At 38.6% G+C, this 26459-nt stretch overlaps 2 protein-coding genes across 8 annotated transcripts in view; both read right to left on the reverse strand.

The window, feature by feature from the left end:
- Nucleotides 1–4970: 4970 nt before the first annotated feature.
- Nucleotides 4971–5614, reverse strand: LOC119617105 (histone H3.3C-like). The gene has a single exon (XM_037976118.1). The coding sequence runs from the start codon at nucleotides 5419–5421 to the stop codon at nucleotides 5113–5115; it is 309 nt and encodes a 102-aa protein (XP_037832046.1). The 5' UTR covers nucleotides 5422–5614; the 3' UTR covers nucleotides 4971–5112.
- A 6017-nt stretch (nucleotides 5615–11631) lies between these two features.
- The window catches only part of enox1 (ecto-NOX disulfide-thiol exchanger 1), a 142579-nt gene continuing 127751 nt past the window's right edge, over nucleotides 11632–26459 (reverse strand). For 6 of the 7 annotated variants that reach the window (XM_017436171.3, XM_017436167.3, XM_037976115.1 and 3 more), the window contains 3 exons: nucleotides 22485–22584; nucleotides 17709–17794; nucleotides 12866–12997 (listed from right to left, as the gene is read on the reverse strand). In XM_017436171.3, the coding sequence (XP_017291660.1) occupies nucleotides 12866–12997; nucleotides 17709–17794; nucleotides 22485–22584 (318 nt within the window). Of the gene's footprint in view, nucleotides 12998–17708; nucleotides 17795–22484; nucleotides 22585–26459 lie in introns of all 7 variants that reach the window. The other variant, XM_037976116.1, reaches the window with a different exon arrangement.

The following is a 26459-nucleotide window of genomic DNA, read 5'->3' on the forward strand; positions in this document are numbered from 1 at the left end:
AAGATAGGAGTAATGTGCTCGCGCCTACGGGCCCGAGTTAACAAACGAGCAGCAGAGTTCTGAACAAGCTGCAGACGGGCTAGAGAACCACCGGCTTCATAGATGTATCCTATCTTCCTATTCTGGTGTGAACACATGTGAGGACACTCCACTGTAGATGTTATGAGCATTCACCAAGTGCTTTAGAGCACACTTTGGTTATTTAATGCACATTGAGATATTAAGGTGCTTACTTGGTGTAATATTTTTTCTGAGGGAATGCAAATCTCCAATCACCTTGATTGCAGAAGTTCTACAACAAAGTTTTAAACAAAGATCTTGTGTGATCTGTTAGTAATGTTACTGTATTTGGATGTGAAGCACCTTGGGATTTATCTTGAAAGTGGCTATATAAACTTACTAAGTGCATAAAGTCTGTAAATAGAATGATTCTCGGCTAACACTTCAAACTTTAGCTCAATATTCCAAAAAAGGACTACCGGTACGTTATAGCCATTTTTTGATTAGCTGTGGTGGCCATCTTGAATCAGGTTTACTCCAAAAGTTAATCAGTTGTAGATTAACATCCAATGATTACTTTCTGAGAGTTCCATTAAGGTTATTTCATTTCATTATTTCAAGTGGTTCATGAAATATTTTGTTAACAGACAAAGACAGACATACAGACATTACATGATTGCCTAACTAATGTGCTGGCAGGTGATAAATATTTCTTGAGGTGTATTTTCTAGTGCAGGCTTCACTTAAAAGATGATTTTTTTGTGTTTTGGCCTCCACTTTTAAAGCTGTCTTTGAGTCACACAAAGCTTTCAGCTAAATTCACCTTCACAATAACCCTTACACATTTTCACACAAAAGATTTAGCACAGTACTGGCTGCCAGGTGTAATGACATGGAGCGTAGGTGATGAGAGATGGCAGTGGTGGCGGATTTGAAGGAACGTCTCAACAGTGCACCCGACAAAAGGAACACAAAGAGCTGTGGCTAATTACAGCTGCTGTCAACAGGCTTCAATGGAGGCCTGCTCCCTGTGCATCCTCACTGTGCTGCTGCACACATAATTTATAGACTGACAACACACACACATACACCCACACATTCAACAATTAGATGTGTTTAGCCTAGAGACAGCTGGCTGCTGAGCTGATTTTTTATTCTGCTTTTAAAAACTGGATGATTTTCAAATGGAAAAATGTGCCATAAGAAAGTGTTTTTAATTATAATAAGCTTCCAGGGGCAATTAGGGTTGTGTTCTAATAAAATGTGGTTTAAATTGATATTCTGGCATTTTGAAGTGAGGTTCTGTGAAACATTTGGGAAGAGTTAATATCTTACCTGTGGTAGATAGCTCTTTAAACAACTTCATTTTGGAGAAATAGAGTTTATTACTGACAGGACTCCTGAGCTAATGGCTAGTCTGAAGAGAGTGTAGACAGATATGGATGGCTGCTGACTTGAAAAAACTAAATCTCCAAAATTTTATTTTTATATTATTACTTCATGTAAATGCTATTTTTTTACACTGCTGTTAATTTGTTTACATGGTTGTTTATGCAGAATAACATGATTGTTTGCCAGCACAAATAGCAGCAGAAGTGAGAAGTTGTTTTGATCTTTTATATTTATTTTGCTATTTTGAGTCTATTCATCTTGGGTTAATTAATTAATTAATTAATTAAACCATGGAAGGAAAGTGTACACAGTGTTTTTGCCCCATCTTTGTGTGTGTTTGTTTGTCTGTAGTGTTAGCAAAATATTTTGACTCATAGACAACAAGTCAGATGTTAAATAACTGAAATGCATTTTTCTTTAATCCAGTGCAATCCAAGTTAATCCAGTTCAAGATGGCTGCCACAAAAATGGCTATATCTGAGTGAATTTAACAAATATTAAACTAAAACTTTATGTGGTAGTAGCTGAGAATCATTCCCAACACCTAAAAACGACACCAAAAACAGTTATAACCCCCCTACCTTCTCAATTTAAAATTATCTCACTGTAAAGCTCTGGCATGAAAGGAGGACGGCAATAGTAGGCTTTGATATAATTAGCTATGTTTTCCTTGTTGGATATAGATTTCCTGTGTTCTTTTGTTTCCTCCATATGTCATTTTATCATTATTTTCTCAGTTTCCTACATATCCTGCCCTTCATCTGTTAATTAGACTCAGCTATTTCAACTCGGTAATCACCCCTCCCTGTTATACAGTCCTCTGTTTCAATGGACAGTTGTGAGATCCTACTGTTTGTTCCTAGCTACACTGCCCTGTCCTGTTTTGGTACTTTGATACAGTATGTTTTTTTAAATTTTCATTGTTGTTGTTGTTTTTGATACAGCTTAGTGTTTTGCTGCCTTAACAGCTCTTTTATGTTAACATGCTGAATACGTCAGATGTAACACTTCAGGTAGGAATATCATATTATTTCAACTGAAACAAAATGTGCAGTGTGAAACTGACAGCAGTGTAAAAGTTTATATTCTGGCATTTGAATGAACTGCTATGAAATTTTGAAGTTTATTTATTTAAAAATGTCAGCAATCCACTTCTGAAGTAGTCTAACTTGAATCAGCCACTATTAATAGCCTAATATGATTTGATAGAGACCACTTTCAAAGAGGATTGCTGTCTTTTTTTTAAAACAACTCCAACCTTCAAAATTTTATAGCGGTTTATGCAAATACTATTATTATACTATTATATACATGTACATTGCTGTCTATTTCACATGGCCATAATATTAATTTAAGTGTATTTAAATGGATATTCAGTAAATATGGACAAGATATATATTATTTACTGTCGTCTGGCTTTTACAGAAACCGCAGACAGAGAGACTTTTGTGGAATAGCTGACAATTACCTGTCTATATTTCTTCTGCTGCCACAAGTCTTGATCAAATGTATTTCTTATTGTTTAGATGAGTCAGGTGTGACATTGTGCACACAGTTTTGATGGTGAAAATAAAAACCTTAAGGCAGGGATGGAAAATAAAAATGAAGAAGAGAAGGGAGGTGGGAGAACAGAAAATGGGCACAACATATACAAATATCCATCCATTTTCTTTATTCACTTGATCCTGCCCAGGGTCATGGGAGATGGTGACCATCTCCAGCAGTCAATAATAAAGAGGCATGGTATAACCTGGACAGGTCTCCAGTCCATCCCAGCACCACATAGAGACACTTAGGGTCAATTTAGAGTTGCCAATGACCCTAATATGTAGGTTTTTGGACTGTGGCAGGAAACTGGAGAACCAAGAGGGAGCATACACATGCATTGGGAGAACATGCAAACTCCATGCACAAGGTCCCCAGCAGGGAGTTGAACTCACGACCTTAATCCTGTAAGACAAAACAAGTGCTCCACTGTGCACCTCTACTGGGAAAATCAAAAATATAAAACAATCCATCTAAAAACTAACAAAAGGTTCTGAAACAAAACACAAAAACTGTGATAAACTTCACAGAACTACACCCAAAAATCTATCATGCCAATCTGTCAGTGGAAACACATCTGCAATCTTTTCAGCATCAAGGAACCTGACACTGAACCTGATACTGACATGTCTTGATTAAAATACAAAACAAAGAAACAAAATTTTTATTGTTTATTTTTTGTACATTTACTGGTTTAAAATCTTTTGGGTGCTTCATACAACTTTTTGAACAGATGGATGTGTTCTTAAGTGGATGCAACCTCTGAGGGAAAAAGTATTAGCAAGTATTCTTTTAAAACCTTCCTTTTACTTTTTATTCCCGAATGATTTTCTTTTACTCATATTTTTTTATTGTTGCTACCATGAAAGGCTAGCAATGCTGTGATTGCCTGCATGTGTGTTTGATATCTGTCTGTTAGCAAAATATCTCATGAAGCACTGGATGGATTTTATTGAAACTTTCAGAAAGCAATCACTGGCTGTACAGCTACAACTGATCAGCTTTTGGAGTCAATTCAAGATGGCCGGCCTGGTTTATTAATTATAGCAAAAAAAACAATGGCTATAACTTGGTCATTTTTATTGGTATTGAGTTAACCTTTGCTGGTTGTGGTAGCTGAGAGTCATTCCCTTCACTTACTTCAAACATGAACATTTTGCCTGAGGATTTTGTTTAAAATCCTAAAATCTTTGATTTGACTTTTCTTTTTATTTCATTAGCTCCAGCTGTCAGGGCACTCATTGAAAAAAAGGTCTTTGTGAGGCTTTTCTTGCTAGAAACAAATCTACATATTTTGGGATTATCTTATTTTTTTTACCAACTTCATCTCTTAATGGAGTAGTTTTTGTACCACTGTTTATCTGACCTTGGCACATATTATTCTATTTTTTTGTTTATCTTACAATGAAAGCAGAGCTGGTAGTAATTACTGGCCTGTGGGAGCATCATCCCAGTCTGATGGCTGCATCCTCTGCTTTCTGTTTGTATTTCATGTTGCTTTTCAGACACAATAGAAACAGAGACAGAGAGCAGGGAGGAGGTAAATGGAAAGGGCAGGCAGGCGAGAAAGAGACAGAGGACAGAGATACTGAGAAGGAGAAATGAGCAAACAATACGTTCTGAGATAAGGACACAGAAAACTGGCTTTTTCCAAATGATTACAAATTCTGTTGTCACATGTGTTGTTACATGTTCATGGGTTAAATAACCGTTTAGGTGCTGTTAAATATTTATGTGACATGCTGACATGACTGCATGACTAATTTTACTAAAAGATGATGTTACCATCCATCTGTCTATCCACCCACCCACATATCCATCCATCCATCCATCCATCCATCCATCCATCCATCCATCCATCCATCCATCCATCCATCCATCCAACCGTCCATCCATCCATCCATCCATCCATCCATCCATCCATCCATCCATCCAACCGTCCATCCGTTCATTCAGTTCAATTCAATTCAATTCAATTCAATTCAATTCAATTCAATTCAATTCAGTTCAAATTCAAAAATACTTTATTTATCCCAAAGGGAAATTAAATGTTGTTGTAGCTTATTATCCTGGTTTTGTTAAAGAGTTGCTATAGATGATGATTACTTTAGGCAGGAAGGATCTCTCGTAGTGGTCTGTCCCGAATGTGTCCTCAGTCCTGGAGTCCTCAAAGAGCTACACCAGGTAAGCTTTGCTGGCCTCCTGCAGAGCCATGATGGCCGAGCTCTGGAAACACAGGTCGGTCTTGAAGTCCTGGGTGATCTTCAAGACCAGGAACTGGGAGGGCAACTTCCAGATGAGCACCTCGATGGACTTCTGGTAGTAGTGGATCTCCCTGAGAGCCATGGTACCGGGCCTGTAGCGGTGAGGCTTCTTCACTCCACCAGTGGTCGTCGTGTTCCTGTGGGCAGCTTTGGTGGTGAGCTGCTTCCTGGGAGCTTTACCTTCAGTGGATTTACAGGCAGTCTTCTTGGTTCTGGCCATGACTGGACTTCAGGGTTCTCCACATTTTACACTGAAGAGTAAAAGATGTTAATCAACTGCTTCCAATTGTGGAAAAAAGCCACCTTGTTGTTATGGTTACGCATCATAACAAAAAGTCCAAAAGCCAAAAGCTTTCAGTAAAAATGGTTCCAGCTGCACAGCATTCATGTCTACCAGAGGAAATAATCATCCAAAAAAGTGATTTACATCAAGAAAAAAAGAAGAAGAAAGGTTTCAAAACTAATATCTCAGAATGAATGTAACAGAGCTACTCCAACATGCAGCCACCTTTAGCGGCGCAATTCTAGAAGCCTTCATCCATCCATCCATCCATCCATCCATCCATCCATCCATCCATCCATCCATCCATCCATCCATCCATCCATCCATCCATCCATCCATCCATCCATCCATCCATCCATCCATCCATCCATCCATCCATCCATCCATTTCCTTTCACTTACTTCAGGTTGATTGGTAGAGGTAACAGGTTCAGACATCAACATAAATAAACATAGACAAAGCATCAACATTAACGTCCTTTTTCCAAGATGTCCATTTTCTGGACACTTTAGCTTCCAGGTTCCGGTCCTGTCTCTAGTTATAATATAGACAGATGATCCAAGACGGAAACCCAGACATCCCTCTCCTCTGTGACACTCTCCAGCTCCTCCTGTTGGGTCCCAAGATGTTCCCAAGCCAAAGAAAGATATATAATATCTACAATGAATTCTGGGTCTGCCCTAAGGCCTCATTCTAGCAGGACATGTGTAGAAAACCTTCACAGGGAGGTGTCTAGGAGGTAAATGTTGACTTGTTTTGATGGAGAGGAGTAGCTTCTCCCTGGCACCCTCCTGAAGCAAGGGCTGGTGTTGTGTTGAGCTGTTCCCCCATCAATATCTGTTTCCCCACCTGTCTAGGTAGGCTAAATTTCTAGCTATCATGATGTATGCCAGGGGTGGCCAATCCTGGTCCTCGAGGGCCACTAGCCTGCAGGTTTTCCTTGTTTCCCTGCTCCAAAACACCTGATTTAGTGGTTTAATTCTCTCTTCATGTTCTGCAGAAGCCTGTTAATCACCCATTGATTCAAATCAGGTGTGTTGGAGCAGAGAAACAAGGAAAACATGCAGGATGGTGGCCCTCAAGGACCAGGATTGGACACCCCTGATGTATGCCTTTAGCTAAAATATACAATTTTTGATATGAATCAATAAAACACAGTCTGTTGAAATTAGCTAATTACTAGATCACAAACACACACCAAGAAGCCTTTTGTGCTTGAACTAGTGCATACATGTGCTTATACAGTATATTCTGCATGTTTACATACAATGAATACATCTTTAGTGGATAAACTACAATTTGATACAATGAAGAAATGCAGCCTATTTTATTTACCTATTTATCTTAAAGCCGTAATAGCAATCAAAACATACAATATTTCAGTATTTTTTTTCCAGAATTTCAACATCATTAGATGATTTTTTTGGGGTTAATGTAACTAAGACTCATCAGTGTTTTTATAAAAATTGCTTTAGAAAACATTTCTCACTTTTGTTTACAAATGAATTTAGCGATCAGTTACTGAAATTCACCCATCAGAGTTCGGAATATCTTGGCACAGCTCATTTCATGTGATCTTAGCCCCAACATTTGCTTTAAAACACTCCACCACTTGATTTCTTCCCCCAAAATGACTTTACTTCTCTGGACTCTCGTTCTTATAGCTTTGAGCCAGTATTTCTTTTCAGAAGACGAGAGAAGAACTTTACATTTTTGCTTTCGACCTGCAGACTCTAATGTCATTGTTCTCCCTCTGAGTCTTTTGCATCTGGGAATTATTTTACCTACTCAACATTCGTTGTGTGCTTAGACTAACTGAAGTGTACTCATCAATGATTGCATGTAAACAAATGACTCATAATTGTTGGCAACAAAACATGATTCTGCAGATTTCACACATTCATTACAAATTATGATGCAGACTTTTGGTAGTGAATGATGTACATTTGTTGTTGTTCTTTTGGCTTCTAGCTTCTTCAGGGGTCACCACAGTGAGTAAAATTACATGAAAGATTTGGCAATTGTTTTACACTGGATGCCCTTCCTGACACAATGTGGGCTTTAACCTGCAGCTTTAGGATTACAAGACAGCAGCACTGACCACCAACCTACCACAGCCCTAAAGATGTGCATTTAGTGATTCTTTTTAATGTAGGTGACACACATATATAAAAAAATCAAATCAAAAACATTGAAAAATTGTGTATTTTGACATTTATTACAGCTTTAAGTGATGAACAGATCTGACTACCTTTTGTACTTCCAGCCCAGAGAAGGGTGACACTGTTGGATGTATCAGGAACTGAACAAAAGCACAGAGTGAATGGGCCCAAATGGAAACACGAATTCAAAGAATCCAGAGGAAAGCTGGTCGTTGACACATCAAACATGAGCAGTAAAACCTGCAGCCATCCATTCTCCACTGCTGCTCTGTCTTTTCCTGCACATACTGTGTGAGTGTCCATGTTAAAGGGAGGTATATAAATAGTAAAGCTCTGGCCCAAATTGAGAAATTGATTTCTCTTTTTAGTCAAGCCTCGAGGAAAGAAGAGCAGCTGTAAAAAATCTTTCAAGCAGCAGCTTGAAAGATATATTTTTTTTAATTGACAGCTGCCGTAAGGATGAAGACTAATGTGGCAGATCATCTTCATTGCTGATTACTGTAACCTGCAAATCATTATGAAACATGTTTTTTAAAAACATTTTTTATTTTTTAAACATATAGTAAGGGTACATATTGTATAAGCATGATAATGTGTTGTAAACAATAATTTTATGGGATCTTTAAACTGCAGGATGTGAACCAATCAGAGCACAGTTTAGCAAGATCAAATTTTCTCCACATCCTACTCTGTATCTGACTTTGTTTCCATTTCATTCAGCTCAAAGATTTGCTTCAAATGCTCTTGTAACTCCCAATTAAGAGCTTGAGAATAAATTAGGAGGAGCTATTAATTGGAGTCAACTCTGTCTATCTATTAGCAAAATATCTCCTGAACCACTGGATGGATTTGAATGAAACTTTCAAAAACTAATAACTCAATTCACATCTGCAACTAATTAACTTTTGAGGTCAATCTGATCCAAAATGGCCACCACAGTCAATTGACCTTAGAAATATCTCATGAACCACTGAATGGATTTTAATAACACTCTTAGAAAGTAATACCTGACTGCATATCTAATTCTGATTACCTTCTGGAATCAACTCAAATCAAGAAGGCTGCCACAGCTAATCAATCTTAGGCACCACAAAAATTGCTGTAACTCAGTCAATGTTAAAGATATCAAGCTAAAATTGAATGTAGTAGTAGCTGGGAGTTATTCAAAACATGTAGTCTAAGCATTAATAGATTGCACAAGCTCTTGCATTGTTAATACAGAGTGCATTAAGTTATTTTCAAGAATTGATCAAAACAGCTGTAATTTGTTTCTCAGCACAAGATGATTTTAGATCAAAGCTCTGGCCTGAGAGGTGGCGGGTGGTATGGAGTCCTTCAAGGAAATGCTAGGCCTTTGATCGCAAAAAAATGTTTTAGATTGGTAAATAAAAATACAGTTTTTTTTCCCAAAGATAGTGATTGTCACAGTAAAGCGCTGCCCTATTTTTAGTAGACATTCAGTGCACTAAGACACATACACGTTGCAGCAGTGTGTTGCTCCTGAGTTACATCAGCAGCAGCTCAGTGTCATGAACAGACTTATAAATCAACTTGTGAGCTCCATTTATTAAACCTAGATCATCAGTGTGATGGTTAAATACTTTTATTTAAAGCTGAATAGAAGCAGGACTTTATTCAGTTCTGTGATCTTTTACCAGATAAGTTCAGAAAATGTTAGGTAATTGTGACAGGACCAGCTAAATCTGGCTGTATTGTTTTTAGTTTTTTCTGTTGTAGGTGTCTGTGGTGACGGTCCTGGTAAAATGTTTTTATATTTGCTAGAAACAGAGAGGGCAGAAACTAAAAATGGAGAGTAACACCTGGGGCGTGTTCAGAAGTCTGATCCCTGACATAGAAGTAGAAATTGAAAGAACAGAAGATTTTTATATTTTCATTACTTTAAACTGTACTTGACACATTTTAATAATCAAGACAAAGTAAAATTAATATATCTTCAAACATGTGTACAACAAATAGCAAAAGAAATATGACACCCCCCTCCCTTTTTACTGAAGAGCATTACAAAACATGTAATATTTCAAACATAACATCAGCACTGTGGTCTTTAAAAAAAGTAAAACTGATTTAAGTCTTTAGTCGTCCTCAAACCTTATCATTTCTAAAATTATTAAAATTATAATATGTATCTCATTTTATTCTGCTACTTCAGTAATCACCTTCACATTGTGTAATAAAAAAAAAAGATAATAAAGACCCCTCAATTACATGTTGCAAAACCTATATTTTTTTTACCTTCATCTTCTTCATGCAGGAGTTTCCAGCAGTTGGACTTCTGCACCTTCGTCCCTTCATCCTAGTCCCTGGTGTGATTTCTGCTGGAAGCAGATGCTGAAAAGCAGACCTGCAGTGTTTTCACACTTAGTCACTAAGATTGCTACAAACCCTGGAGCATCGCTAGACTATGTTTTTTCTTATGTTCAAAAATATCTGGCAGAACAAAAGAAGGCTTCATGTTTTGGCCTTTTTCATTTACAGTCCACCTCATATTTTTACTAGTTTTCAGGACCAGCAGAGTATTTCTGCAGATTCATGTTTTCGCAAAGACAAAAAAATATTAAAAAAAATATTTCTCAAGTAGAACCAAATTTCAGCAAGTTTTCTTTTGTTTCCCCTGGTGTTCATCTTTGAAGGTCTGTGTTTTAAATAACATTATAGACTTCTGATGTGATATTAACTGTAATAAATCCTCAAAACTTATTGTGTGAATGTGCATTTAAAAAATGAAGTTTTCCAATTGATCAACAGAGACATGGTAGGAACACAAAATAATGTTTTTTACAACTGACTGGCTCAGGTTGCTTTGTGTCACTACCTTTTTCAACACTGACAGCAGTAAGTGTCACGGTCGTGGCTGTCACGTTCCGTTCCTCAGGAGCAGGGAGGACCAGGATGCAGCAGGCAAGTGAAAAACTCTTTATTTACAAAAACTCGTACCTGGAAACGTAGCCTAAAGTGCTGCCTGCACAAGTTACAAAACCATCTTGGAGCAAAGGACAGGAACGGTTCACAGAGGACGTGTCAGAGACGTGCAAAAGACGAGGACCCAACAAACAACCTAGGTAACAGTGCTCTTAAATACAAAACAAACATAATCAAGAAACTAATGACAGGTGTGCTAGAAACTGAAACACGTGAAACCAAAAGGAAAAACCAAAACCTGAAATGGAACAAAAATCGGAATCCTCACAGTAAGTCTCTTTAGGTATGTGCCCATGAGCTTCTAACCACTGCAATGTTTATCAGTCCTTTATGACCAAACTGCTCCAGCTTTGTCTAGATGGATGGCTGCTACTTGTGTCTGACAATTTTTAAATCAAACCAGAGACTCTAAAATAAATTGAGGTCTGGACTTTGTCTGGACCATTTCAGGACATTTAATTGATTCCCCTTAAACCACTCAAGAGTTGCTTCAGTTGTGTGTTTAGGGTCATTGTCCTGCTGGAAGTTAAACCTTCCCCCCAATGTCAAACTGCTGGAAGACACTATATATTGTCCCATCTATCTTTCATCCACACAGCATGATGCTGCCACCTCCATACTTCATTGTGGGGATGGTGTTCTTAGCATAAATAGAGGTGTTAGTTTTATGCCAGACAATGAGTTCTTCTTCTCACAAGAACTGGTTCAGTTCTCACAGAGAAAAACTTACAATAAGGCTGATCTTATTCATGCATTTTTAGGTTTCTCTTGTCAGAAATCAAAAAAAATCTTGAAATTTTGACAGAAATCTGTGACCAATGATTATTTTCTGAAAGTTTCAATAAAATTTGTCCAGTGACTCATGAGATATTTTGCAAACAGACAAATGCACATAGACACAATCTAAAACTCAATTACCTACCTTTTACCTTTTTGGCGGTGGGCAATATCAAAGTTTATATGAAGTTTTTTGTCTGGACAGATATAGTCACCACAATACCCCCACTGGTCAGTGCTATGCACTTTTAAAACTCTGAGTTCAGGCTTTTTAAATTTTTTGATTCTATCTTTTCTTTTAGCCAGAGATGACGTGCGACAGAGGGAATGCTACAAAAAAGTTAAACCAAACAAAAATGTCTGTAGTCCTTATTTCTCTCTGTAATATTATCAGACACTTTAACAACCTCAGCCTTTCAGTTGCAAATTCAAAGACTTTTACCGTGCAGCATTTCACTGTAATAGCCAGTTATCATATTACAGCTATAGAGCATAATACGGGTGTGATTATAACAAATTCTGTGTCTGTCATCAATTATGACACAAGTACCAAAGAAAATTGGGCCAGGGTTGAAAAACCATCCAGTTTCCCCTGAAAGCCTTTTATGTAAGTACCCTGGTAAAAATGCACCAAATCTAGGTAGGAATGTTTAATCTGAAAACAAACGTCTTTATGGTTCATACAAATAAGTATATGATGCCAACAGATCAGTGTGGCTTGAAATAATCCACACTTTTAAAAAAAAAAAATCTGCCATCACTTGATACACTTCTAACAAAAAAGGTAAAACTCCAGGAGATAAAATAATAAAAATAATGTTGAACATCCAACTAGTACATTCAGGAAAGTGACACAAGATTACCATCAAAGGTTTCTGCATATGATGTTTCTCAAATTACAGACTGAGAGTTAGAATGCAAACATCTTTGATCTCATGTGATCCTTCATCATTCTACAGGACGATCAGCAGTAACTTGTCTACAGTCAGTTTAAAGACAACACTAGAGATGAATTCTTTGCTTTATCAACTAACAAACTGAGGTTTGGCAAGAAATCTTTGCCAACTTTGGTATAACTGTTATTCTCTTTGTTCCTGTGGACTGTGTTGTGCTGGGAAGCTTCAGGCTGTGGGCAGCTTTTAAAACAGGGTATCCAGTTCAAAGTTGAGACAGAAGCAAAGCCTTGATGAACACTTTTAAGTCTAAACCATACTCGTTCCTGCTGGAGTTCAATAGAAAAACCATCTTCAATAAGGAAAAGCATTCCAGCTGGACCCTGAAATGTTTGGGGGCTTGTTTTTGAGGCTTGACCATTCTTTTTTCTATAATTTCCAGTGCTGGATTGAGTGAACATTGCTGTTCACCACACTGCAATTTTTTTTATCATCTACAAACAGGCACACACACACACACACACACACGTACAAAACTAAATGTCTGAGTTGCTCTGTGTGTCTGTTTATGTTGTTCTGTCATTTCAGTGTGTGTGTGCTGGTCCTGCGTCACGCCGAACTTAGGCTGTCAAAACCACAGAACTTCCACCGTTTTTCCAGAGTGGCTCCAACGCCACTCAGCTCCTGCCTGAACATACTGGGTAGTCGCACCATGAGACGCTCCAGCTCCACTGCTGATACCTGGAAAAGAACACCAGAGATGATCAGTGCACAGATACACTGAGCACAGTAAAGTAAAAAAGGGAAGAAGAATAAAATGAGCAACAGTAGCTGAAAGGTTCAACTTCCTGCATATTTCCATCTTAAATATCTCAGTTCTAAAGTTTCATTAAGCAGCGTTCAATTTTAAAGAGAATGTATTAGTACAGAGTAAAACCAGTCAAATTAGTTGCTGAATAGAAGAAAACTACACTGAAAAAATGGGAATTGGCAGGTCTTTGAGTTTGCATAAACAAAATAAGTTAATGCTACACAAGAGATTCATGTTTCTTTTATTTACATGATTGAATAAAGTATCATTTACTTAATTATTAACAATATTGAAACTACTCATTTTTCTTGCGTTGATTTAACGTGATTAAATTAGATAACTAAAACCATTGTAATCATGTTTTATCATCACCGGAAATGATGCAATATATCGAAAGCCAACAATTAAATATGATTGGATAATAATAAGCGCGGTCTTTAGAGTCTTAACCAATAAGATACCAACAACATAATTTAAGAAGATCGCGATTGACCGCGCAGTTTCTTCACAGACAGCCACAAGAACTTCTGGCAAAGCTTTGGAGGCACACTGGTTCGGTAAGTGATTTAAAAAAATTTTTTTGTAGTTTGGGAATGTTTCCACAAGATTATTGTGCTGTGTGAAAAGTCACCTATAATGCACTTACAAGTTGTTCGTTGCTTTTCACTTTGCTAGCTAAGGTTGCTATTAGCTAGCTCATAATAGTTGAGCGAAGTAGTCCACAGAAAGCAGTTGTTACCGGTCAGATTTGGAATTTGTCTGTGTGGGGGAGAGCATGCAGGTGTTTTTAAGGTTTAACAAGCTAGTAAAATGCCACCGGGAGACTGCAACAGTGTTCGTGTTACTATTTTTCCTCGTAGCTAGTCTGGCTGTAGCCGCCATAGTTTGCTTGGTTGATCCGTCCTCTCAGAGACTCCGTTTTAATTTGTGTCAAAAGTCCAGAGTTCAAGCTTTACACCAGTTTTTAAATTGTCTCGATAGGCCAAGTAAAACCAGAGTTATGATAAATAATTCCCGACACATTTATTTTTTCTGAAAATCATCGTCATATTTGAAGCGTTAGAGCGAGAGGCGGCAGCGAAGCTGGAGAGTCTCTGGGAGAAAACTCCCCCATCTTCTGCCCGATTTAACCCCCAACCCCGCCGAATGAAAAAACACATCCCCCTCTCCAATCTGACTGAAGCTCAACATTATCTACGCAAAAATTGAAGGAAGTTCGGCAGTGCCAAAAAATCTAAAACAAAAACAAAAAAACAGCGAGCGCGGGAATGAGTAATGAGTTTTGTGATATTTAGCGTGTTTGGATGTTATAGTTAGGGTGTAGTGTAGTGTGTTTAGTGTTAAGTTTAGTCAGTTTTTTTGTGTTTGAGTCAAAATAATGAGGCGATTTTTGAACGTGGAGCTGCAGTCAGAGATGGAGATAAAAATAAAAAAACAGAGTCTGGGACAGACAAGGAGGACTTTGTTGATGAACTAGGTGATCCATTATTTTTTGTAGAAAAGGATTACTGGAAACAGAATCACATTTTGTCTGCTCTTCAAGCCAAAATAATAACAACAGACAGATTCAGATTCATATTTTGGGCATGGATCAGGATATATTTTGGGACATTTACCTGACTGATCCTGAGCAGGATATAGAAAATGACCAAAACTAAGATGGTGATGTACCCCTCTGCCTTGTTTTGGACAAACTGTTTATATGAGTGGCACACAGGATTTATGGCAATTGATTATAACTCCTGATTGTTTTATCTAAAAAACGCCTCAAAAATTGTCACCATTTTAATGAAAAAAAGTGTATATAACCTTATCGTTTGCTCTATTTGTTCATGTGTTTATGAATATTGCTGATTATATTTGCTTTATAAGTTGTAAAAGTATTTCGTTCAATATGTTTGTGTTTTTTACAGTCAAAAAAACTAAGAACTTTCTACTTGGATTTTATGTTTTTTTGTGTGATTTTTAGGTCTGTTGTGTTAATACAGTAGGTCAAAAGTAAAATATAACTGAATGAGATCCTAGTTGTACTGAAAAAAATGACTCCAAACATGGCAGCTTAAACCATTTTTAAGGTGAAATATGAAGGGAAATCAAAAATAGTCCAAAAACGTCCAGTTTCACCCTAGACCCCAGAGGGTTAATGATCACAGCACCAAGTCATGGAAGCATGGTTAGCACCTTTGATATATATTACTGGTTAGGACAGCACTTATAATTAGGGGTTGTTTTTTCTTTTTGTAAACCTAGATTTTTTAGCACAAATAAACAAATAGTTTTTTAAGGTTGGCTTCCAAACTTTAGCACCCATGAATTTGACACTGATAGCAGATTTGTGTCAGGGTTTTTGAGTTTTGGTACTCTGCTGGACAACTTTGTATTTTTTGTATCTAAAGTGACCTGTTGGATATTCAATGATCTGACTCTGGATCATCTTTGTGTCTTACAGGGTTAGGTGGTGCTGGTTATGTGGAGTTGTAAGGAGTGCTCAGAAACGGTGTCAAGTAGGTCCAAGCTTTTGAATCACTACAAGTTAAAACATCCACATTTTGGTAGTCATTCTCACTTCCCATGTACATACTTGCATTGTCCATGCACCTTTAAAACATGGAATGCACTTATTGTCCATCAACATAAATTCCACAGCACAGGGGTCACTACAAGAACAAAAGCAATTTTCAGTTGTCACCTTTGTGAATGCAATGATTTGGCATCAGAGCGGGACTATTTTGCTCACATATATGCACATCTAAAAAGAAATGAGACACTTACTTGTATGTTTTTAGGCTGCAACTTTAAAACAAACGTTTACTGTACTTTTAAATCACACAAAAACCGTAAACACAGCCATTACACTACATTTGATTTTAAACAAGGGATAGTTATAAGAGAGACCCCATCTGCAAATGAATTTGAGGAAAATGGTCAGTTTGTAGAGCAGTTGGATGCTGTTGTTCCTTTGCATAGTCAGTGTCATACTAAGGACTTGGAAAAAGTCATAGAGCAAAGATTTGCAGCTGCTCTGCTGAAGCTGGAGCATTTGGTGCATGTGCCAAGCACAGCTATTGATGTATTTTTAGAGGAACTGTATCATTTGATTTGTTCTGCACCTGTACCATTGTCCTGTGATATTGTGACAAACATCTTAAGTCAAAGAAACCTACCTATAGATAAAGTTGTTATCACAGAAACTGTTAATGCAGTTTTTTTAGGCAATCCTGTGCCAAGGTCCATACAAAAGGGTGGCCCTCTAAGCACAGCATATCTGCGTAAGCAGTATTACAAAGAGAATTTCTGTGTTTTAGAACCAGTTGAATATATCCTTGATGTTAAAAAGAACCACAGCTTCCAATATATCCCATTACTGAGGTTGTTACAGCAGCTTCTCAGTAGAAGTGATATTGTAGATGAAGTAGTCGAATGCCACAAAAAACAGAAGGGTGCAAATTCTACTGGTTCATGTTGTTACAAATCTTCAAGTGATGGTTCCTTATTTAAGGAAAATTGTTTCCTTTCTGGAGAGAAACTAAGGCTTTTTCTACGTTTTTATGTGGATGACTTTGAAGTCTGTAACCCACTTGGTACCTCACGAAAGCAGCACAAGCTTTGTGCCATTTATTGGGTTTTGGCTAACTTGCCTCCAGGATCTCATTCCTCCTTATCATCCATCTACTTGTCAGTGTTGTGCAAAACCACAGATGTTAAAATCTATGGTTATGACAAAATATTGGAACCTCTTCTACAGGATCTGAAAAATCTTGAGGAACATGGTGTTTATGTTCCACTGTTAGGAGAGTCAGTTAAAGGTACAGTAATAAGTGTAGTTGCAGACAACCTTGGAGCACACAGTGTTGCGGGATTTATGCAAAGTTTTTCTGTAGAGTACTATTGCAGATTTTGCACAGGGAAGAGCAGTGATATTCAGCTACATTCTGTTGCATCTGGTGTTTTCCCGCTAAGAAACAAAGAGCTTCACCAGGTCCATGTCAAACAAGCTCAAGATACAGGTACAAGCTGTTGTGGAGTAAAAAGAGAATGTGTCTTCTCAAAAAATCTGTCCCACTTTCATGTCATATTTGGTTATCCGCCTGATCTTGCCCACGATGTTTTTGAGGGTATAATCCCAGTAGAGTTGGCTCATTGCTTGACAGTGCTTGTATCAAAGAAGTTTTTCACATTAGCCGTCTACTGAAGACCTTCATTTGAAGACCTCAGCAAAACACAACTCTGTGAGAACCCATAACTCCAGGTCAATTTGTTTAATTTTTTCAGCTTTGATCACTTTGCACCCATACTTTTTGGATATGAAAAACAACTGTCTGCTACAGGTCTCTTTGTACCATTTTAGTACACTTTGAACCCACTTTGCCAGCTACCCAAATGCACAGTAGACAGTGTAATCTATAGGTGTACACTTCTGAAATGAAGAAATGCAAATGAAAAAGCAACCAAACAAACAAACAAACTACATCAAGATTTCTGGAGCCATAATGCACACCAGTATGTTTGAAGAAAACCAAACACAGCATATTGACTGAAACACCTCATACCAACTGTAAAGCACCATGATAGTTTGGACTTATTTTGCATCCACAAAACACAACAACTCAGAAGCTCAAAAACTTGTGCGGCCTTCTTTACCTTTGAGTCTAGTCTCTGTATGTAGGACCAAAGATACTCAAGATTGGCCCCAAACGGATGGACATGGAGGAAGGTCGATATAATGCCTGCAGAACAAAAAAATTCATAAAATAAACTTGTGATTAAAGCAAAAAACAAACAAACAAAAAAACATCACACATCCACTATCCTGCTGACACAATAAAATGCTTCCACAGCTACCAAGGAAAAATGTTTTGATATCAAAGATCAGTAAGTTAAATCAATATTTGAACTTGTGTATGTTTATATATATCACTGAAAACAAAGTATCATTTCAATTAACTTGTTTTTATTGGATCGGTGGAAGCATTGTCTAGTCTTTTCTTATATTTTCTCTTTTTTTTATAGATGCAAATTAAAGCCAAGTCCAATATATGAAAATCAGTTTGTAATTATTCTTAACATTAAACTTCATCACTTTGAGCGTCCTTTATGTTGTGTAGACGTGGAATTTACCATCAGTTTCAGTTTTTAGCAATATTGTGAGAACAGTGTCTGCAAGGTCCTAGAGCCAGCAGAGAAAAAAGGGGTGATGGGTTGGATCGGGTCATGACAGAGGTAAGATAAGCCAGAGTGGATATTAGATGTAAAGTTTCAGGCTCCAGCAGAGCAGCCAGGCTGCATTCTTATGAAGGACTGCACAATAAACAAATGGCTCTGCAGCCTCATAAAACATGCTGGCTAGAGGAGAAAGAGCTCTCAAGTTGATTACTTCTGAGAGGTCCTGCAGAAGTAAGCAGTCATGCAGAGGGTGGGGGGGTGGGAGTGTGAGGAGGACAAGGGAAGAGGGGGGAGGTTAGGAAATAGAGTGGCATTCCCTGGAGGATTCGGCGCAGCCAATATTTATTTCCTTGATTTATGTGGCGAAACGCTGGCAATTACAGACGGGCCTAATTCAATTCCTTCCACCGAGACTGCTCACATGGAGCAGAGCCACTAGAGGAGAGATGAAGGGTGACAGAAGAGGTGGGGTGGCGTGGTTGGGTTGTGGGGGATGGGGGTGAATGTGTACTTGCTTAAAAAGGAAAAAGAGTCACTTCTGACACCACAAGCCCTCCTAACCCTGCAACAGAAACGCATCTGTAAACTGTCAAATCCCAGTATACAGATGCGTTCACTCCCATTGATACCTGCAAATATATTGGGCGTGTAATGGTACATCTAAGTCCCATGTACCTGAATATGAGAGCGATGGTTTCGATACAGGTTCAATACAACTTTTTTATTTTAATGTATTTCTTTAACAGACAATAACCCTCTCACTATCAAAGACAAAAAAAACAAATTACACCTGCTAATGGAGAGACTTTAATGTAGCAAGGCATGTACAATAAGGCAAATTTATCAGCTAGTAACTTCACTATAAAAAAAAAAAAATAGAGTCATATTGTATTCTCTTTTTTACCCAATCTAAACTGTAAAAATTGCCCTACAAGCCATGTGTCAAACAAAATATTTTATTCAAGGAGTGTTTGCATAGACCGTGTATATGCTGATGGTGCTGAGGCTGTTGAATGTATCAGTCTGCCTCATCAGTGCATCTAGTCAGTCCAAAGTTTACTGGCAGACTGATACATTTGCAGCCTCTGTGCCATCAGCATATGCACTACCTATGATCTGCACACATACATTCCCAAAGTAACACAGCTGTTGTTCAGTTGAGAAAACAGTGAAAAACTACACAAACAATATCCTGCAAAACTGTCTGGAGTTGAGATGACGGAGACAAACCCAGAGCGCAGACTCATTGCAAAAGAAGAAATAATTTATTAAACTAAAGAATAAACAAAACAAAGGCTGTTGTGGCAGCAAAACATAAACGTGAACTAAATCCAAACTAAGGCAGAAAACAGGAACATGATCAGAACCGGGAGCAGGCAGGACAGGAACACACGCACGCACAACAGGCAGACAAACATCAAACAAACAATGAACCAGCAGAGTATGGAAGAAAATGACCAGGTTTTAAACACAGAGGATCATGAGGAAAGTGGACTCAGGTGTGTGGGGATAATCACAGGCAGGTGGAGATGGGCGTGGCAGAGAAACTGAGGGAGTGACTGAGGAAGAGTGAATGAAACATGAACATGAGGGACAAAGACAAACCAAAAAGATAAACAAAACCAAACAAAAATTAAACAAGAACAAAACAAAGCAAAAACCCCAAAACCCCACAAAAACTGTAGATATTAGCTAATGAAGCATTCTTTCACACCAGTGTCTTTTTTGAAAAAGACTTGTTTTGCAAGCCTGACAAATGATAAAGAACTGGCATTCATTTGGCTAGCCACTAGCCTAGCTTGGACTAAGAATTTTGTCTTTATACTCCATGCTGTATGACTAATGTCACAACTGATAAGATACTAACTACTGCTAACTATTTGACAGAACATTAGTTACAAAATGACAAGACAATAAACATGTCTTGTCTACAACAGTAGTGTGTTGTTCTGCTATCAGTAGAACAACATACAGTGCATGCTCGCTTATTCTGTAATAAAATTCTTCCAAAGTTATTGAGTGCCTAATAATTGTATATGATAGCTCAAGACTGGAACCAATTTTAAAAGGGGTTTAGTTGAGGAGCTAACTCTACAGGTAGCCTTGAAGACGAGGCTGAAAGGGGACCTGCTGCAATCTCTATCTTTTTGATATTTATATAAAAAAGATCCAGACTTTTTATTACAACCTCAGGAAACTATGGCAGCCTAATAAAAAAAAGGTACAATATGTCTCCTTGTGCAAGAAAACAAATCCACATATACCCAGAAATATGCAAACAAATGTGTTAATCAATTTTGATTTGATTGTGTGTAAAAAAAGAAAAGTCTTTTCAGAATGTCTCTGGTTGAATCTACCAAAAGCAGCAGCAGCTTGCTGGCAGCCAGTGATAAAGACAGAAAGCAGCGTCTCTTCTTTCTGTTTCGGATTTGTTTTGTTTTTTTTTGGGGGGGGGCGTTAAGTGAGATAAATGTGCTGCTATTTCTTCTGTTTTCCCCTTTGCTTTGGACACAGCAGCACAAATAAACATCACTCCGTGTTTCACTCAGTACTGCTGCTTAGCTTGCATAAAACTAGGACTTTAAATGACAGAAGAAACAAAAGTATCTGAAATGAATTCAGTCCAGATGATTTGTGGGGAGGATAAAAACCGGGCATCAGGTACATGTGGCAGTGTTCAGACATCATCAGTCTTCTTTTACTAAACAAACTGCTGTGCATTGAACACAATACAGTTCTGAGGTGTTGGTGTGTGATGTAGCAATGCCAATCACTTTACATGCATGTTTGAACTGTGGTTAAGCTCCAGTCAAAGAATTAGGTCGTATTCAGACCTGACACATTTGGTCCGCTTTAATCGAAGCAGAGTTTGTTTCAAACCAGGTTTTCCTTTTTGTGCAGGTGTGAATACAGTCATGCGAACTCTGGTGCGGATCAAACAACCGGACCGAGACCCGCTTTTTGAGGTGGTCTCGGTCCACTTCCAAACGAACTCTGGTGCGGTTCGCTTCTAGTGTGAATACAGACCGGACTTGAACCGAACTAACTACGTAAAGCATGCGCCTTTTTGGACTTCACGGGCCACTGTTGCTAAGCATCATGGGTTGCGGCACGCATTTGTCGGCGCCGTTCCAAAACTAGAAGTAAAACGTCATTAAACCGACGTTGAATGAGCTGCTCTTGAATTTCAAGATGGTACTGTAATTGTACCAACAGAACGAATGTGCACATAACAAATACAGCCCGTAGGACTTCCATCTTTATTTCCGGGTCTGTGCTCTGTGCTCCAACCGCTGCCCCCGTCTTTCTGTCCAATGGGAGCAATGACCGTCACCCACGTGGCTTTGTTTATAAATTATAGTCCGCTTACAAAAAAGCACAATGTAAATGCAAACCGCACCAAACGAAAAAAATAAAGTCCACTTTTGGTCCGGACCAAACAAGCGGACCAAAGGCCTTTCCTGGTGTGAATACACTCTTAATGTGTAACTCATAATTTCAGGATTTGCAAAATCCACTTGTAGCTGACACCAGGCAGAATTTTGGAAACAAAAATTGTGTGCAAACAATGAGCATATTCATACGGTTTGAAAAACAGCAAGTTAAATGGTCAGTGCGCTAAATGTCAAAACTAATAAAAAAGCTTTTTGGTACTCAATGCTACCAAACCCAGAAACAGGTGGTGTAGAAGTGTCAGTTTATAGTGTCATAAACATAAAGGCTAAGCAACTGTATTTTACTTGATTTTGTCAGGCAACAACTCTACCGTTATTAATGCACTCAGATTTGTTTCCCAGCAATAGGTAGGAACACTTAAAAGCACAACAAAAAAATTAAATGACATAGGTAAAACACTGCATGTCTGGGAGAAGTTAGAACCAAAGAAAGAATAATGTTCCCTAGCTGCAATAAATTCACAAGCGGTTTTCCAGGAACTTTCTCCTCAAAAACTGTACTGGCTTCCTACTGCTGTGGTCAGAGCTAAAGAAAAGAAAAACGAAAGCAGCAATTTCCAAAAGCTGATGGAGGCTCTAAAGTCTTTAATTTATCAAGAGTTAAAACCATTTTGGCTGGAAAACTTTGTGTTATGCCTCATCTGTGTTTTGACTAAAAAATAAGTGTTCAGCCACAAGAAAAGGAAAATGAAATAATCAGGTGTCTAAAAAGAAATCTTTTTTTCTCTAAAATACCATGACCTTTTCGTCAGTCCAATTGATACTAAACTTTTACTGTGATGGGGATGAACATACTTACCCAGAAGCAGAGCCTCTTTTTCTGAAGCAACTTCTCCTCTCATAAACTCAGTCCTTCTGTCTCTGCTGAGGTAAAGTGATGGAACACACCCATTAACAGCCTGTGAAGAAATACAAATGGATGAAAACTATGAAGAGCAGTTTGTTTGAAGGAAGTTTAAGTTGTCTAAATACCAAATAGCCATACAAGATGGCAAAATGAATGTTTTAGATTGAGATTTTTAGGCAATAGTAAACCAACAATCAAAACCAGCCACAAGGGAGCACAAGCCAGTATATCTCTCATGCCGGTCCCAAGCATGGATAAATGGTCAGGGTTACATCAGAATAGGTGGCCGGCATAAAACATTTTTGCCAAAAAAAAAACAAAAAACAAGCAAGTATGTCCAAGATGACAACATTCTGAATCACTTGAGGGACAGGCTAACAACGACCGCCATTGGTACTATTGGCAAAATGGGTGCCAGCAGAAATTGTGCTACTGCTAGTTGAAGACCGCAGGGAGAGAAACATGTCAGGTGACAGAGGGAGAAGAGGAAAGACAAGAGTGTAGGACTGAAAGTAACAACTCTAAATGTAGGGACCGTGACAAAGAAATTCTGGAACGATCTCAATGAAGTGATAAATAGTATTCCCAGGGAGAAGAGAGTGGTGATCAGAGCAGATCTAAATGGGCATGTTGGTGAAGGAAACAGAGGAGATGAGGAAATGATGGGCAGGTTTGGTGTCAAGGAAAGAAACCATGAAGGTAGATTTTACCAAAAGGATGGAAGTGGCTGTAGTCAACACCTATTTCCAAAAACAGGGAGGGACACAGGGTGACCTATGAGAGTGGAAGCAGGAGGACACAGGTAGACTACATTCTGTGTAGAAGACGTAACCTGAGGGAGATTGTGGACTATAAGGTTGTGACATCAGATGGTGATGTGTAGAATGACTGTTGTGGTGGAGAAGAAGAAAACTGTAAAGCAGAGAAGAAGACCAAATAATGGAAGTTGACGAAGTAAAATGTTGTGAGGAGTTCAGAAAGGAGCTGGTAAAGGCTCTGGGTAGTAAGAAAGACCTTCCAGATGACAGGGCTACTATAGCAACAGTGATTAGAGAGGCAGGTAGGAAGGTACTTGATGTGTCATCTGGACAGAGAAAAGATGATAAGGAGACCTGGTGGTGGAATAATGAAGTGCAGGAAGCAATTCATAGGAAGAGGTTAGACAAGAAGAAATGGGACAGCAAGAAGACTGAAGAGAGTAGACAGGAACATAGGCAGATTTACAATGTAGCAAAAAACGAAAGGCAAAACAAAAAGCGTATGAGGAGTTGTACAAGAGGCTGGACACTAAGGAGGGAGAGAAGGACTTGTATCGACTGGCAAGACAGAGGGACTAGGCTGGAAAGGATGAGCAGCAGGTTAGGCTTGTTAAAGATAGAAATGGTAATGTTCTAACAAGAGAGAAGAGTGTGATGGGAAGATGGAATGAGTACTTTAAGGAGCTGATGAATGAAGAGAATCAGAGGGAAAGAAGAGTAGAGGTCATAGAAACGGGACCAGAAAGTGGAAAAGGTTAGTGAGGATGAAGTTCAGAAAGCTTTGAAGAGTGTCATGAATTCAAGTTTTTTTGAGTTTATTTTTGGCTTTGGTTCTTGGTTCTCTGTTTTTCTGTTTTCAGGGGTTATGTTTTCTTGTTTCTGATTCATGCTTCTGTTGGAGTTTTTTTTAAATTTTGTTATTTATCTTAGTTCAGTTCTTGTGTCTTTGTTTCCTGTCATCATTCACTTATCCCCTGTTTATCTCTTGTCTTCCTGCCACACCCAACTTCACCTGTTCCAAGTTTTAATCACTCGCCTGTGCCCACTTCCCCTAATTACCCTCTGCTTTAAAACCTGGTCACTTCCTCCACTCACTCGCTGGTCCTTTGTCTCTTTCTTGCACAGTCTGGTTCCTCTCATGTCATGCCGTGCTTTGTCGTTTGGATATATGTTTTGGATTTTTGTTATTGTTAGGTTCTGCTGCCTCATCAGCTTTTTGTGTCCTTGTTTTTGTTTGCTAATGAATTACTTTCTTTATTTAAGATGAGTCTGCGCATTGGGCTTGCCATGCTCCATCCTTACAAAGAGAATGAAGAAGGGAAAGGTAGTTGGACCTGGTGACATACCAGGGCAGGTATGTAGAGATGGCAGTGTGATTTTTGACTCAGTTATTCAATTGAGAGTGAGAAAATGCCTGAGGAATGGAGGAGAACTGTGTTAGTGCCAATCTTTAAGAACAAGGGCGATGTACAGAGTTGTAGCAACTACAGGGGAATTAAGTTGATGAGGCACACGATGGAAATCTGGGAGAGAGTTGTGGAAGCTAAACTTGGAGAAGAGGGGACTATTTGTAAGCAACAGCATGGTTTTATGCCAAGAAGAAGCACCACAGATGCAATCTTTGCTTTGAGGATGCTGATGGAGAAGTACAGAGAGGGTCTTTATTGTATTTTTGTGAATTTAGAAAAGTTATACAATAGGGTGCCAAGGGAGGAGCTGTGGTGTTGTATGAGGAAATCTGGAGTGGCAGAGAAGTATGTTAGACTGGTACAGGACGTGGAGGACAATGTGGAGGTAGGACTGCATCATGGATCAGCTCTGAGCACCTTTTTGTTTGCTCTGGTGATGGACAGACTAACAGATGAAGTCAGGCAGGAATCCCTGTGGACTATAATGTTTGCAGATGACATTGTGATCTGTGGTGAGAACAGGGGACAGGTGGAAGAGAACTTGGAGAGGTGGATGTATGCACTTGAGAGACAATGAATGAAAGTCAGCTGTAGCAAGACAGAGTACATGTGTGTGAATGAGAGGGAGGCAGGTGGAACAATGAGGCTACAAGGAGCAGAGGTCACAAAGGTGCAGGACTTCAAGTACTTAGGGTCGACTGTGTAGGAAAACAGGGAGTGTGGTAAAGAGGTGAAGAAGAGAGTCCAGGCAGGATGAAGTGGAAAAAAGTTTCAGGATTTGCGACAAAAGGGTGGCAGCAAAGGTCAAAGGAAAGGTTTACAAGACAGTGGTAAGACCAGCTATGTTGTACAGTTTGGAGACAGTGGCACTGACAAAAAGACAGGAGACAGAACAGGAAGTGGCAGAGCTGAAGATGTTGAGGTTCTCATCGGGGTGACAAGGATGGATAGGATTAGGAATGAGGTCATCAGAGGTACAGCATAGGTTGAACAACAGGGAGATAAAGTTAGAGACGTCAGACTGAGATGGTTTGGACATGTGCAGAGGAGGTAGAGATGCAGTTGCCAGGAAAAATACAAAGAGGAGATATATGGATACAGTTAGAGATGATATGGACGTAGTTGGAGTGAGGACAAAGGACAAAGTGAGATGGAGGGGGATGACTTGCTGTAATGACACCTGAAGAGGTAACAGCCGAAAGAAGAAGAAGTAAGCAAACAAGCAGGATTTTAGCCCTAATTACAGAAGTTTTTGCCTTCTTCTAGCATGATGTTTTTACAACCATTTATGCTCACACTCACACCTAGGGCCAATTTACAGTCTCCAGTTACCCTAACATGCATGTTTTTGGACTGTGAGAAGAAACCAGAGTACCTGGATTAACTCATACATGAACAGACAAAACATACAAACATCATACAAAAAGACCCCAGTTAAGTTTTGAACCCAGAACCTTCATCGACAATGACAACAGTGCTAATCTCTACAGTCCTAGTGAACACTATCAGAATGTTCCCAAAATTTAAACAAGGACTTCAACCTATCATTTTATAATTTGTTTAAATATTTAATTTCAGTAACTTCAGTATTAGTAGAGCTTTGCTGACTTTACAGGTGCTGGTCATAAAATTAGAATATCATGAAAAAGTAGATTGATTTCAGTAATTCCATTTAAAAAGTGAAACTTGTATATTATATTCATACATTACATACAAACTCATATATTTCAAATGTTTATTTCGTTTAATTTTGATGATTA

This window comes from Kryptolebias marmoratus, linkage group LG6, assembly GCF_001649575.2.
Source record: "Kryptolebias marmoratus isolate JLee-2015 linkage group LG6, ASM164957v2, whole genome shotgun sequence".
Classification (NCBI taxonomy): Eukaryota; Metazoa; Chordata; class Actinopteri; order Cyprinodontiformes; family Rivulidae; genus Kryptolebias; species Kryptolebias marmoratus.